Below are 16060 nucleotides of genomic sequence, written 5' to 3'. Positions count from 1 at the left end.
TCTGTGAATGTGTGTGTGTGTGTATGTGTGTGTGTTTGTGTGTCACCCTGCATTACTCTCTGGGATTCCCGTGACATTCCAATGCTGAGATATTAGCATGTGCAATGACATTTTCTCACGCTAGCAGGATCGCGCTCATTTTCTGCTGTCGGCTCTTTCCAAAACGGGCTGCAATAAATTAAACTGACACTGGGCATCTTCCTGGATGCCACTAACCAAAGGTGGATGATGTCTGTGCCGAATGAAAAGCAGAAAAAGGATACAGGAACATTAGGAAGCTGGCTTACGCTGAGTCGGACTGTTGTGTCCATCTAGCTCAAGTATCGGCTACTACACTGACTGGCAGCATCTCTCCTGGGTCCCCGTCATCCCCCCCGGCAGCTGTATCTGGATATGTCAATGAAGACTGATCCTGGGACCCTCTGCGTGCAAAGCTGGTGTTCTACTGCAGAGCTACGGCTCATCCCAATATATATGTCAATGCTGATTTATACAGTTCTGGCACCTTATCCCCCTTTCTGCTCTGGGTCTCTCAGGAATGTATGCCTAGATTTGCAGGAAACCTCTTTTATTAGGGTAATGTTACAGCAGTTAAGCTCCAGAGCTCCATGGGCTCTGGGCTTTCCCAAAGGGTCTATAGTAGTCAAGCCACTTGGGTTGCTGCCATTCCTTTTTGGACAGTTCTAACTCCCGTTTCTCCATCCAGGGTCATTCCCAGTAAAGCTTCACAGAAAGAAGTTCTAAGATCTAAGCCCCCTTTGGAACTAAAATGTCCTTTGATGCTGGCAAATTAGGGCTTTGCTAGCCAGATCTGCCCCACCACCACCTATTACAGAAGTTTACTATTTGAACGAGCGCCTTTTGAGCCCTACCACCTGAACGTCCTCAATGAGCCCACAGACCTCATTAGGAGAGAAGACAAGAAGCAGCATGTAGGGTTCAGCGAGTGGGCAATGACCGAGGGGGCTATGTGGACAAAAGGACCACAAAAGCCCTTACATAACCATCTTCCCCCCTTCAAACGCTCTGCTTTTTCCATTCCACATTACAACTGAGAACTGCTAAAACATGCTCATTTCTTGAAGAACACACTATAAAAAGCAAGGAAATCTTCCAACCACACACAAAATCTGAATTAGGAGAGCAAGTTTGCCAAAGGGGGAAAAGCCGTCTGCTTCTTTTACACTTGAGTTGGTGCTAGTTTATTGCCAAAGAGAACACACAGGGTTATGAAAGCAAAAGAGAAATACCACATATCTATATAAAGCATTCTTAATCACCTGAAATATCCTCTTTTCAGCTCCTCTTTGCTTGATGTATTCTTTCGGAAGGAATTCTTTTAGGCTGGAAAAAACAAAGAGCCACAGTTTAATGAAGAGACAACCGCCTCTGCCTCATTTTCCAAGCGAAGTGGACGTCAACCATTTGTTAATATGGCTCCTAGACTCCTTGGCAGCCTCCCTCTTTCCTGACTGGCTCCTCCTCCCCTCCCCTTCAAAGGCAGCCATTCAGGGGAATCCACCTCAGAAACCTAACTGAGTTGGGGAGGAGAGCAAGCAGCCAATAGGGAGCTCACCCACCCAGCTCCTCGGTGGGCACCTGACACCTCTCAAAGTCGCCACCACCAAGGCAGCCATGTGCGAGGAGCCCACAGGAAGGATTCAGATCCATTCTGTTCCAGTGCCATGAGACACTGAAAACCCACCTGCCCATTGGAGTTTCAGCAGATTCTGTTCTCTCATGGCCTCAATATCATCATTATTATTTAACTGCGTAGGTGGCCCCCTCCCCCTTGAGGTTCCTGGGGGAAGCTGAAGTACAGCAATTAGAAAACGTCAAGGAACCTGAACGAGTATTGTGATTTTGAGATCCATATAACATACTTCATTTTTCCCAATGCAACTTTTATTTTTTAATATTGTTTTCATACCATTTTAAAAACAATTTTATTCACTTGTTTAGTCATTAAAAGCCTCCTCCTCCAGTATGGAGCACAGGGCACCTTCACATAATAAATCACTAAAACAACTGTCTGAGGAAAAACTGTTACACTACATTAAAATACAGTAGAGCAGCAGCGTAGATACCTAAAGGGACCACACGCCAAAGGAATTATGAATCAAAGGCCTGGATAAACAAAATGTTTTCAATTGGCATGTAAATGTATCCACTGTGGAGGCATATAGAATATCCGCTGGGAGGACATCCATAAGTGGGGTGTCACTACCAAGAAGGCCCTGTCTTGTGCTATTATGTGCCTAGCTTCAGCTATGGATGGATTCCCAAGCAAGGCATCTCCTGTTGATCATAACAAGGAGGTCAGCTGGCAACGGGGAAGGTGCTCTCTCAGGTACTTTTCCTGTTTATGGGCTGTTGCATTAGAAACTTCACAATTAAGACCAAAGCAGGACAGCAAATTCACTGGATGAATGTACGTATTTCGGCATGATTGCTAGGATTTCCATCAACATTTGACCAGAATTCTTAAACTGCTGAATTTCAGTGGCAGGTCTTCACTAAAGCATGACAGTGCTTGAGGTCAAACATGCAAAGTACATCTTCCTTCCACTTATAAGCCTACACAAGTCCCATGAAAATGAAGCAGAGCTGTGCGACAGAACGGTGTCACGGCCCTGCCTTGAACTCAAGAATCAGATGTGGCAGAGTTGGCCAAGTCTGGGGCTGCTCCATCACCAGTTATGGAATTGGGTAGGGCTTCTGATGCTGGTGGTTCATACCCAACAGTGCCTGAGGCCAGTGGTTTGGACTTCATGGAGGCTGAGGCTGGCAACCCAGAGCCTGCAGAGTCTGAGACATGCTGTCTTCTGAACACAACTCACTGGAGTCACATGCCTGCCATATCTGCCCATCAGTGCAGAGGTAATATAAAGGAGCTCATCTTAAGGCTTGGGGTCAGTCCTGTAAGCTCTTCAGACCAAGTGGGTGGAGCTTGGGAAAATGGGCTGGAGGAAGGAGACTCCACAGGCTTCAGTTAACCTCCAGGCTTTGTTGCTCAGTTGGAGCTATTCGTGGTGCTGCATCCAGAAACCTGCCTTGACCGTGTGTGTGTACCTGACGTGCATGAGTGAGAACACACTGTTTCCTGTGGAATGTGCCCTTGGCCTCAGTTCCACCATCTGAACTACAGCTTAGCCACAGGACCTCTGTGATAATGAATGGGTCTCTGAGAACGTGGATAATTCATTCTCCACCCCTCTATTATTAGAATTCCAAGTCAGACCGTGTCTTCTATCACAGGTTTTAAGCACTAGAAACACTGAGGACCTCCTCCTGTATCACATGATAGATTTCAACTGCAGGCTTGGAATAGCAGTATTGATGAAGAACAAAATTCAGCCAGAACTCTGGTACTGATGAAATTTGGCGGCAAGTCAATGGCAGGCTGGTTCAAGACACTTCAGTGCTCAAGGCAAAACTAGATTCTCTTTGCAGGCTTAATAATAATTACTGAAAGGGTGGAAGATGATGGGCTCCATGCTGCAGCTTTCTTAAGAGTTTTTCTCTTTAATTAACTATTCATTTATTATTTCAAATATTTATAATCCACCATTCAAAGACAGTGAATTTCTATGATGGCTATTTCACAGAGGGAACCAGGCAGACTGCTACAGGGAGGGCACTCTGCAGTTTTGGGGCCACCACTAAAAGGACCTGTCTCTTGTACCCGGCCCATCTCATTTCATGCAACAAGGGGGTGAAGAGGAGGACCCGTGATGCCAATTTAAAAGCAGAGGTATGTTTGTATGGGAGAAGATGTCTATTACAGTAATGCCTACGACCAAGTTATTTTAATAACCATAGTACTTTAAAATGACTCAGTAATGTCAGGGCTGGGTGCTGGCAAGTGGTTTGGAGAGAGTCAGAGAGGCAGCCAGGACTAAATGGCAATCAGGATCTGAGGACAACCAGGAGGCAAAGTCAGAGAAGATGCCAAAAGTCAGGTCTGAAGAGCAGAAATGCCAGACTAGCTAGAACTCAGATAGACCTTGTTGCACAAACAAGCTCAGAGAAAAAAAGGAGGAGCTTTATCTTCCTTCCTGTCTACTAGCCCAGTCTGAGTGTGTGGAGTCCGGCCAGATCTAGAAGGTTTTTCCCCAAGAGGCTGCAATTACGCTGCTCACCACAGGGGGAAGTGGTCAGCAGTTCCCAGCAAGCAACAACTCTGGGTGTGTCATTGCGCATGCATCCAATAGGTAGATACCGTCACCACTGGTTTCATAATTCATGTACCTGTATGAGGAAAACCTAAATAGTGCCCCTTTTCTATCAATTAACACAAGGTAAAATTCACCAATGTGGTTTAATCTGCGAGCCCCATTCATGTGAATGGCAGCTGCACAAAAGCATGGCAATATACAAAGTGTGAATATGTTGAAAGGTATCAATGTTTGGGACTTTGTTTACCAAAGAGGGGACAAGACAGAGGTGTACAAAATAACTCATGGCATTGGAGATGGTGGATGGAGAGAGGTTCTTCCTCCTCTCTCATAACATTATACTTCATGCAGCCATCTAGCGAAGATGAATGCTGGGAAATTCTAAACAGTCAAAAGCCAGACTATGGAATTCAGTCCCAAAAGATTCAGTGATGGCCACCATCTTGGATGTCTTCAAAATGGGGTTAGACAAATTCATGAAGAAGGACAAAGCCTTTAATGGCTACTAGCCATGGCGGCTATGTTCTACCTCTGAATACCAGTCTCTGGAAATCACAAACGAGCTTGTGGTCTGCTTGACCTTTGGCTGGCCACCATGAGAACAGTTGGGGCTAGTTGGGCCTTTGCTCAGATTCCACTGTCAGGTTCTTCTCAGGCTCTATGAGGGCAACAAATGGATGTTGGAAAGCCAATGTATGTATCTCACAGATACAATAATCAGGGAGCTGCAATTGGTCTATGTTGTGTGTACACTTGATTGGCAAACCAAGGGTGTGTGTGAAGCAGCCCTTGCTGTAGACGTTCACTGCCCATAAATGACTGGTAAGAAAGCTGTGAAGGGGACCCTTCTTGACACTGTCCCTTGTTGCTTTGCCTTAACTCAAGGCTTCGTTACTTACTGTTCATACCCGAAAGGGATGTATGAAAAACCCAGGGAGACCCCTTCATTAAGGTAAAATGGCTCAGCAGAAAAGCACAATGAACTGCCTTCTGTTCCTTTGGAAATGATGGTTAAGTATAACATCAGCCTTCAGAAGAGACTCCATCCAATTAAAAGGAAATCATTTGTACAGAGTGGGGAAAGGGCAGAGAGAACACCCCCGCCCCCAAGAAATCATCCATCAGCTCTTTTTAATTTGAACTCTGAGCAGAATGCTTATGCCACTGAAGGGAACCACTTCTCTTCAGAGAGATACAAAAATTCAATTATTATGCAATTACATTATTTAAATGTATTTAAATACAAAGGCAATCTATGTCATCATCTTTTGTTCCTTCCCGTGTTGAGAGAGTGTTTTAACATCTGTAGCAGCCATATGAATTATTCTGCTGTTCAAGCGCAACAATCAAAATCGAAAAGGTGACACAGGGCAGCAGCAGCCCACGACCACTGCTAGGTACCTGGAGTTCCACTATGAGTTAAGGCAGGCCTCAAATTTGCAAGATCACACACATGCATTTTGTTATTATATCACTACCCTGCGTATTGTTTGCTGAAGTACTCATATTTGCATGTTAGGGAAGACTCTGGGTGTGCAAAGGAGCATTCGCCAGCTACAGAAAGAAAGGGTACTTGCTGGTACAGTACCTTGGTTTTTCTTTTTCAGGAGAAAAAAAACCCAACCCACAGATCATGCAAAAACACTGCTTTAGCCTTTGAATAGTTGCATTGGGGGAAAAGGCAGAGGCAAGTTGTTCTGGACAAATCTCCACTCATAGCTCACGAAGGCTCCCTGCTTCATCCGAACAGACCCTTCGGTTTTTCCTTCTGTGCTGCCTGTCATTTCTTAAAGGAAACAACAGACAATACCACCACTGGCAGAGATTGCTGTGAATATTATTCTTGCTGTAGATGCTGGATTGAGAGCCACAGTGTTCCCCTTGGTGGGAAAGAAGATTTTCAGTCATTCCACTGAAATATTTTCTACAGAAACAGCACACAACTGCACAGAAGCTTGACGGGTGAAATAACAGTAAAACTAAAGCAAGGATTTCTCAGCAAGAAGAAAAATTAGCACATGAAGGATCAAGGTTCTAGTCTATCCCTCTCTCCTTGCCATGCTAGTGTTCTGTTTAGAGCAGCCTTCACCAATCTTCTGCCCTCCGGATGTTGTTGGACTACAACTCCCATAATCCTTAATAAGCGTGGCTATATTCCTATCAAGCACAGCATCTTAGGTTTATGCTGGCTGGGGCTGATGGGAGCTGTAATCCAAAGCAGCTGGAGGGAACCAGGTACCTAAATCAGTGCTCCTCAATCTTGGGTTCCTGGATGTATATAAGGTCTTCCAAAGGATGATCCCCTGCCTCCAGTCTAAACTGATATGGTCCTCTCCACTACCACAGGTCTCTACCACCTCACTTTACTGGGTGCATAGGTCTAGACTGAGAGGGCACACTGTGAAGGAGCAGCGGAAACTGCTGGCCTTTGCTGAAATTCTCATCGAGAGCTTTATAACACCATTACCTGCTTTCTCAACAAGAAACCTCAGATCTGTTTTTGTGGGATCTTACCCCGGCTTTTCAGAACACAGCCTGAAAATCACTGGGCTGGAAGAGCTATCGAAGCAGCACACAACAGTTTAACCCAATGTCTAAAGATCGTTGGACCAACTTACTCTAAAAATCCAGGTTTGTGCTTGTGCTCAACATGAGGCCCAAACTGGATCTGCGCTTGGAAACCTCCAAATTCACACGCTTTCTCAAACGACACCGGATGGGAACCATTCAGAATATCATCACGAGCCTGGAAAGCAAGTGAAGAAAGAGTCTGTGTCATGTGTCTGCTTCATCACCTGAAGAGAATGCAGACTCCTGGCCTCTGACACCTGGATGCCAAAGATCCGCCAGTCATAGCAAATGTGATGGAGCTAGATATTGGCCTCAGTGGACAGTCTGTCCTGGAATAAGGCACCTTCTAATGGTTCTTGATTACTGGTAAGCTCTGCTACATAAGCCCCACTGAAATAAACAGGGGCTGTGCAAAAGCACTATGGCTTGGTAATGCATCATCTGATGATGTCACTTGATGGCTCACATCTGAATGCACCACTGAAAGACACGTAGCAAGTTTAAAAAACAACTTTTTAGTAGTTTCTGGGGAAACAGCAGAGCTGTACACAGCTTTGTAAATACTGGCATGGAGGTGAAGAGCATTAGGTGTTATCTGGAATTTTTTATTATTATTTGATTAATTATTTAATTTCTATACCATTTAATATATTGAAAATATATCTAAGTGGAGTACAAAAAACTGAAGCTACAAGAGACAATTTAAATAAAATATTTCAAAAAATGTAAAAGTGTTGCATTAATACTAAATTTTATATCTATCTATCTATCTATCTATCATCTATCTATCTATCTATCATCTATCATCTATCTATCATCTCTATCATCTTCAGGCATGCACTCCCTCTCAGCCTCTGGGTTCTCAGCCAGGGTCCAAAGAAACTCTCATCTCACAAAAATCTCACAATGAGAAGAGGACATCACCCTAGTCTCTCAGTCTAGACTTGCTTTTTATGGAGAGGCCCAAGGTGGCTGGCACTTCCTCAGGCTGCCCACAGTTGTGTCCCATTCAGCTGCATTCTCCACTCCCAGTTCCAGGGGGCAGCAGTTTTGCTGAGTTTCCCAGGGGCTCCAAAGCATGGGGAAATAGTACTATGCAGTACTATTAAATATGGACTCTAGCTTGACACACTTGCTTTCCCCAGTGAGTTTTCACTCTTCTCTTTGTGTACCCCATTGTAACATCTTAATACAGTGGTACCTCGGGTTAAGAACTTAATTCGTTCTGGAGGTCCGTTCTTAACCTGAAACTGTTCTTAACCTGAGGTACCACTTTAGCTAATGGGGCCTCCTGCTGCTGCTGCACCGCTGCTACACGATTTCTGTTCTCATCCTGAAGCAAAGTTCTTAACCCGAGGTAATATTTCTGGGTTGGCGGAGTCTGTAATCTGAAGCGTCTGTAATCTGAAGCGTATGTAACCCGAGGTACCATTGTAAAATATAAAGATGAAACAACAACAAAGACAATAGCTTTGTGGTTCAGGGAATGCGAGAGGATATGCGGGGGGGGGGTGTGCGCGCGCGCGCATGAGGAAATGCTATCTGTACTTGATTTGGGACAGCATGTTCACACATCCACGCAGTCGTCAAGTCTTATTGTCTATAGCCAACAGACATTATAATATAAACATAAAGCACCTATATGCAAAACACAGAGGGAAAAAAGGTTGGTCCAATACGGCAGGGATAAACCCTCAGAATACAAATAGACAGGATTTAGAAAATTCCTTTAGTTTAACACTTCCCCCTAACATTTAGCATTAAAATGATTCAAAAAGGCCCCCTTATCTTATTTTGCAGCTAGCGGAAATAAAAGTACCTTATTAGCTGAAGAACTTATCTATACCAGCCAACAGTCAACTTATCTTAAAATTGTCTGATTTGCCTCCTAGGAAGCTCTGAAATGGAAGAATGAACTTAACCCTTCATGGATTACATAAAGGAGAGAAAGATATAATGCAGCACACCTTCCATTTGGCCTATTCTACAGAAACAAAGAACATTCCTTTCCTGGCCTATTATCCAGCCCCTTGGTATTCACACTTGTAAGTCACCCCTGGATGTTGCTGTGAACAAGTGATAAACATGTATGTCTGAACTGTAGCTCAAAGGCTTCTTTCTGTTCTGAAGCTGGGATAGCTGGCAAGGAGAGTAGGGCTTGGGGAGGGATTTCTTGATTCCAGCTCTAGCATACCTGAACATAAAGCAGATTTAGTTGAACAGGGTCTCTCGAGTCCACATTCTGGTCCGAGTAGAAGAATTTGCGTCTCAGCAGCAGCGTCTCGTTCTCGTCCACTCCTTGCTCCCGAAACGTTCGACTGTGATCTAACCAGTTTACTAAGTGGAGAAAGAAAAAAAGACTCACAATACGCACATTACTATCACCCAGTCTCTGCCAACCTGATCCCCTTTGGACTACAATTCCCATCAGCTGTGCTAGCTGGGGCTGATGGGAGTTGTAGTCCAAAACATCTGGTGGGCCCCTTTCTTTCTCCCTCTTCTTGCAAATGCAAGAGCTAGGCATTCCAACCAACACACACACACACACACACACACACACACACACACTGAGAAGTCAGTATTTCAGTAACATAGCCTTCCCCCACCAGGTGCCCCAGGTGTAGCTTGCCTCCAACTCCCATCAGTCCCAACCAGCATGGCCAGCAACTAGAGAGCGTGTCTGGAGCTCTAGTCCAGCAACATCTAGACTACATTCAAGAACATTAAATGAAATGGCAAATGTCTTGTTTATAATTCAAAGTATATACTAACAATGGATATATAAGACAGGTAAAAGACCCCTGACAGTTGAGTCCAGTTGCAGACGACTCTGGGGTTGCGGCGCTCATCTTGCTTTACTGGCCGAAGGAGCCGACGTTTGTCCGCAGACAGTTTTTCCGGATCATGTGGCCAGCATGACTAAGCCGCTTCTGACCAAACCAGAGCAGCGCATGGAAACGCCGTTTACCTTTCCACTGCAGTGGTACCTATTTATCTACTTGCACTTTGACGTGCTTGCGAACTGCTAGGTTGGCAGGAGCTGGGACCGAGCAACAGGAGCTCACCCCGTTGCGGGGATTCAAACAGCCGACCTTCCGATCAGCAAGCCCTAGGTTTAGACCACAGCGCCACCCACGTCCCTTATAACGATGGATATACAATTATGTAAACTTCTAAAAGAGTCCAAATGGTAGACACACATTCTGGATAACTCTTCAAAAGGAAGCCAACTTCATTGTCTGCATCCATCTGTCTCAAGACAGCGCCTCTGGAGGTAAAGCCAAACCGCTGCATAAGCAGCACCTCTCTGGGGACAAGTCTAGCAATGTCCACTGAGGTCCGGGACTGTCTCTCGGCCTTGCTGATGAGGTCCAAAGGAAAGCAGAGCAATATGTTTGGCAGCAGCTTGGCTGCAGGAGTTGCTGGAAGGAAGCGTACAAGGCGCCATCCAACCGTCTTAGGAACTCCACTCCAGATTTGTTTACTCCTTGGTCTTTTCTCCTCCTGAAGATATCCCGCAAGGCAGCAGAGGTTTAGGATCATAGTTTTCCTTCTCCTAGATGGGTTCCCTTCCCACGTTGATGAGCCTCAGCTGCCGTTACTTCCATCTACAGCACATGCAGAAACTGCCTGCTTAACTGTTGGACCCACTATTGGTCTTCTCCACTCAATCTGCCACAGCCTGTCTTCGCATGCAGGGGAAGTCATTAACTCACTGAAGGTTTGAGACTGGCCAGTTGAAGCCACTCCTGGGGTGCGGCCACTGTCGCTACATATATCGTATAGTGGTACCTTGGTTCTCAAACGCCTTGGTACTCAAACAACTTGAAACCCAAACACTGCAAACCCGGAAGTGAGTGTTTCAGTTTGTGAACCTTTTTCGGAAGCTGAATGTGCTCCATTTTGAATGTTAGACCTCCGATTTGAGTGTTAGGCTGAGGTCTGTCTGTATTTTGCATTTTTGTGGCTTTTTTGTTTAGTTTTTGTGACTGTGTAGAACCCAGTTCAGCTATTGATTGATTGATTGCGTGCGTGCGTGCCTGCAATATATTGTTTATTGCTTTCGTTTTATGGATCAATGGTCTCGTTAGACAGTAAAAATCATGTTAAATTGCTGTTTTAGGGGTTGTTTTTAAAAGTCTGGAACAGATTAATCCATTTTGCATTACTTTCTATGAGAAAGCGCACCTTGGTTTTGGAACACTTTGGTTTTGGAACGGACTTCCACAACAGATTAAGTTTGAGAACCAAGGTACCACTGTATTTATCATTTATATATACAATACCTGTATTCCAGGAGGCACTTTAAGTAAGTTGTACCAAGCCAATTTCACATTCTTACCTGTGGCTTTTTATTGTTTTAAACCCCATAGTATTTGACATGTGCCATTTTATTATTGATTTGTAAACCATTTTATGGTGAAAAACCATCTATAAATATTGAAAACAATAACAATGCCAGGCACTTAGTTAGCATTGTATATAATCCTCACAACAACCTTGTAAGGTGGGGCAAGAGCAATACAAAAACTAACTCCCAGCCCCAAGCAAAACTGAAGCTGTTTTAATCAAATACCCGAGCAAATTCTCTTTCTATAGCAAGTTAGCGGCAGCTTGTTGCCACGTGTCTTTGACTGCATATTACATATAAGCACACATGTATGCCTGTGTATTGGAACACACGTGCAATGAAATCTTTAGCTTGAAGTCACACTGTTCTATGAGGATATTACACTGGGCACTTTATACAGGGGTAGCCCTCCAGATGGGGTGGACTACATCTCTCATCATCCCTGATCACTGGATGGGGCTGATGGGTGTTGGAGTCCAACAACATATGTTGGAGTGGGGATGTACAGTGGTGCCTCGCAAGACGAAAAGAATCCGTTCTGTGATTCTCTTCGTCTAGCGGTTTTTTCGTCTTGCGAAGCAAGCCCATTGAAGGATTAGCGGATTAGCGCTATTAGCGGCTTTTAGCGGCTTATCTGCTGATTGGATCAGCTGATAAGCGGCTTCGCGGCTTAGAAAAAGGGGGGAGGGGGAAAACCACCAGGAACTCGCAAGACATTGTCGTCTTGCAAAGCAAGCCCATAGGAAATTCGTCTTGCAAAGCACCTCCAAAACGGAAAACTCTTTCGTCTAGCGAGTTTTCCGTCTTGCGAGGCATTCGTCTTGCGGGGCACCACTGTATCACTCTGACCACCCTGCATGGAGGAATTGGTCCTCAGGTGCCAGACCAGAGAGTAATATCAAAGATCGTGCATTGTTATTATGATGTAGAAATATTGTTTATTATGCAGATTGTTGCAGAATGAAAAAGAATTCATTAAAATAAGACAGTTTTCAAAATGAACCAGCAGCAGAATTACAGCTGGGGCAGTCTGAGGTTGAAAGAGCAGTGGCAGACTGTGAGCTCTCCAATTTTGGTGGCGCCCTGCGAGATGCTAAAATTCAGCGCCCCTTTGGCTCTTGAGCTCCGTTCTACACCACTGCTGTGGCGACCCCTGCAGCACGGCGCTCAGTGCAACTGAACCGGTTACACTACCCTAAAACCGCCCCTGGAAAGCATCACCTACCAAATACAGAGAAAACACAGCATGCAAAGGAGGCAACAGACAAACAAGCAGAGCCTAATTGGTAGACAGAGGGGGAATAATTATATAAGTGGCCCCCTCAAGGATCAGCATGGCTAAACTTAGAAACGAGAAGGCTAAAGGGGAAGGAAAAGCAACATTATTTCCTCTCCCAGGCCTGATAGAAAAAAGCAGGGGCCCAATCCAGAGACCCTTCTTGGCACTAGGCTGACAAGAGTTCCCAGGCCTGGTTGCGATGGGAGAGGTGGGCTATGTGGACTCTGCAGGTCCCTGAAAGCCTGTAAGGTTGTGAAGTTTCTTTGAAGGGAGGGAACGCAGGCAACAGTGCCGTTGCAAAGGTGTCTAACTGAACTGAGCTTGCCATGAGAAAAATGGAGAAGAGAAAGAAATGCCAGGGAGCCTGGAAGGAAGGGTGGGCAGGAGGACTAAAGTAAAGAGGGTTGGGGCAGCCTGTGTCCCACCATGTAATCCTCCTCCTGGACCTGCAAAATAGACCTGGGGGAAGCGTGCCCCATATCTAGCTGGGGAACTGTATTATAGGTCAATTGTAGTTAAATAGTGATTCCTCACCCCACCCCTGCATAGCAAAGGAGAGCAGGGCTTTGATGGGCTCCTAAGAGTCGCCACAGGTGTGCAAGGAGCAGAGAGTGGCCAATTTCTTGTGTATATCTCCAGTGGAAGGTTCCTGTCCTTAAGAAATGCAAATAGTTACCAACAGATTGATGGTCAGAGCCAATACTTTACAGGTGGTGTTTTGTTGTCCCTGGGCTCCAAGAGGGCTGGATTCTTTGATTAAGTTAGGAGTTAGATAATAAGAAAGATAATTTGCATGCCCAGGGTTCTTAAGCTTGTATGCCTACACCATTAGCGTACCCCATCATTAACCGATATAATACAGCTAATACTTTTGTATCCTTCTGCTTTGTCAACCTTTCACAGACAAAACTGAATCAACTGAATCAAAAATGTCAAGGCATTTAAAGGGAGTTAAACAGAATGCCAGCAAGGTTGAGCACCTTGGTAACACGTTTTATCACCACCACCAGAAAGCTCTGAAAGCAGAGAGCATGTTATTAGCCTACAGATACTTTACAGGAGCATTTTTAAGAGCATACAGAGTTCATATTTTGGCAGGTGGGTGTTTATTTATTTCATAAAGTTTATGCACTGCTTGATTGTGAAAAACCTTAAAGCAGTTTACAAAAGGAATAAACCAATGAAACCATTGTTAAAAACAATGGTTTTAAACATTAGCAATTAAAACAAACAAACAAATACCAGATTAAAACACCTGTGTCATTGGGTGTGTAGCCAATGTTAGTCCTGCTTGGAGCAGACCCACTGAAATGTATGGGCATGACTAGCTTCAGTACATTGATTTCAGTGGGTCTTCCCTGAGTAGAACTTAGTTGGATACAACCCATAATTTCTATCATCCAACGGCAGTGGTGTTTTTTTCTGTTGTGAGGAAAGTTGCCACACCCCAGACTCATAACTACATATTGATTTATGCAATCCTCATGATTACGGCATTTGTCTGGAAAATGGAATTGGGCCAATATCCTGTCCAGGAACTATCAAGATTGCATAGTTTACTGTCATTGCATCTAGGTATTCTGCACGTGCTAAGAATTATAGGGAAATGGATTTGGCCTTCAGAAGCCCTTTTTAAAAATTAACCCAAGGGGTCATTAAATGCCGCAGTCTCACTCTGCAGTCATCAAGCTCCTTTGAGAGCTGGCCTGAGCACTCAAAGCCTCACAGCACTTCCTCCGCATTCCCACAGAACTACATGACGCCTCGCCCTCCCTGGCTGGAAGGATTCCAGTTATGTGGGGAAAACACTCAGCCCAGGCTGATTCAGCACGACAGTTGCCTGTCAACGATGGGAAGGACCTTTCTGAGTCCCTGGCCCTGGAGAGCAGCAACCAATTCTGGGCCGGCCGGCCAGTCTGAATGGACATACGGCAGCTTCCAAGCTTCCTTGAAAGCAGCTGAATGGTTGCCACGAACAACACAACTAGTTCCAACCTTTAGAGAACGCTTATTTATTTAGTTCATAAAATTTATATACTGCTTGATTGTAAAAACAAAAAACAGCCTCAAAGCAGTTTACAAAATGAATGTAACAATGAAATTATCAGTAAAAAGACAGTTAAAAACAGCTGTTTAAAACATTCCAAAAAAATCAACAGTACACTAAAAACCAGATTAAAAAAAACATGTCAAATTTCTGCTTATCTGTATAGGCTTGCCTGAACAAAAATGTTTTTAGCAAGTGCAAAAAAAAGCATACAGGGAAAGTGCCTGCCTGGTGTCAATAGGGAGGGAGTTTCAAAGTGTAGGTGCTGCCACACTGGAAGATCAATTTCTTACAAATGTGCAACGAGTATTATGTGGGACCTGTACCAGCGCCGGTTGAGTGGGCATCAGTGTTATACATCATATATGCAGCTCACGCTGAATTAAAGTTAAAAATGAACAGGATCACTGCAAAAGCCTTGTTTTGGTCTCATTTGACCTATTATAAAATTGCTTTGTTTCTCCTTTGCTCAGTTTGGATTTTTAACTGACAAGCAACTCTAAAACCTGCATGGGAGGTGAAGCTAGGATACACTTACGGAATTAAAATAAAATCAATAAAATAAAGAAGTCCTTGCCCCTGCCAAGATGTTCATGGTAAACTATCATCTTGGGTCGCTGTCAGAGTTACAGAACAAAGTGAGGATTGTTTTAGCTTCCTTTGCAAACACTATTGATATTTTGGACTGCAGATTCCAGCATATGAAAGCAGCTCACTGCATTGACCCTCCAGCATCTAAGGTGAATAAGGCAACACACACACACACACACACACACACCACACCTAAATAGCACTTCTTACTCTAGTAAGAGAAGTGGGCAGCAAGGAACCCCAGGCTGGTCAAAAGCCAATTCTAGAAGGGGGGAAAGGCAGCGGGGGAGGCAAGGAAGGAGGAAAGGAGGAGGATAAAGAATATGTGTAGTAGTTGCCTGGGAACCTCTGTTGTTCCATTGCAATATATAAAGGATCCTACCCTTGCATGCCATGCCTTTTATCAAATCAAACAGCTGATTCTGGACTCTCATTCGCTAACCAGGTTTAGTGCACACTTATAGGAACACACCAAATAAGTGGGGAAACATCTCTGTATTTTTATGCTCAGATTTACGAGCACCTGTGAAAGGCGAAAGGATGGTGTGATCTTGGGTATGCAATTACATATTTACGGTGCCATCAGGGTGTGCCTAGTGCATTGTAAAAAATGGAAGAGGATATCACCCTCAACCATTTTGCCCACCCACCCACTGCAAAGCTCGGAGGATAACCTGGGCAAGGTGTCACCATTCCTGCAACAGGTCCTTCCGGGTCAGAAGCCATACCGTTGCTAGAATCTGAATCTCAAAAGAATCAGTCCTAGGGACAGTCCTTATCACCCACCTACAGCTGCAGAACAGCTAGCTCCTTGGAGGATAATGGGGGTCACACAAAGCCTAGGCCAGCCATCTTCCATAAGACCTCAGGAAGGCTTCTGCAACTTGCTGAAGCAACAGTTCCCTTCTAGGCAGGGCTCTGTCCAGGGTCCTGACCTCACCTAGCTCAGATGGGGCTCTGCCGCATCAGCTGCTATGTTAATGAGGCATCACAGCCATAGAATCTGCTCCCTGGACAGCAAAGGATAGGTCCCAACCCCAAGG

The 16060-nt window shown here is 44.7% G+C and overlaps 1 protein-coding gene across 5 annotated transcripts in view; it reads right to left on the bottom strand.

The window, feature by feature from the left end:
* The window catches only part of TLN2 (talin 2), a 187777-nt gene that overhangs the window by 96914 nt on the left and 74803 nt on the right, over window positions 1-16060 (bottom strand). For all 5 annotated transcript variants that reach the window (XM_082197996.1, XM_082197998.1, XM_082197994.1 and 2 more), the window contains exons 6-8: window positions 8944-9086; window positions 6797-6924; window positions 1281-1344 (exon numbers count right to left, since the gene is read on the bottom strand). In XM_082197996.1, coding sequence (XP_082054122.1) covers window positions 1281-1344; window positions 6797-6924; window positions 8944-9086 — 335 coding nt within the window. The remainder of the gene's footprint in view (window positions 1-1280; window positions 1345-6796; window positions 6925-8943; window positions 9087-16060) is intronic.

Source organism: Podarcis vaucheri (assembly GCF_965113315.1).
Source record: "Podarcis vaucheri genome assembly, chromosome: 14".
NCBI lineage: Eukaryota > Metazoa > Chordata > Lepidosauria > Squamata > Lacertidae > Podarcis > Podarcis vaucheri.
The sequence above is the reverse complement of the archived record's forward strand: the minus strand, read 5'-3'. Positions and strand labels throughout refer to the sequence as shown.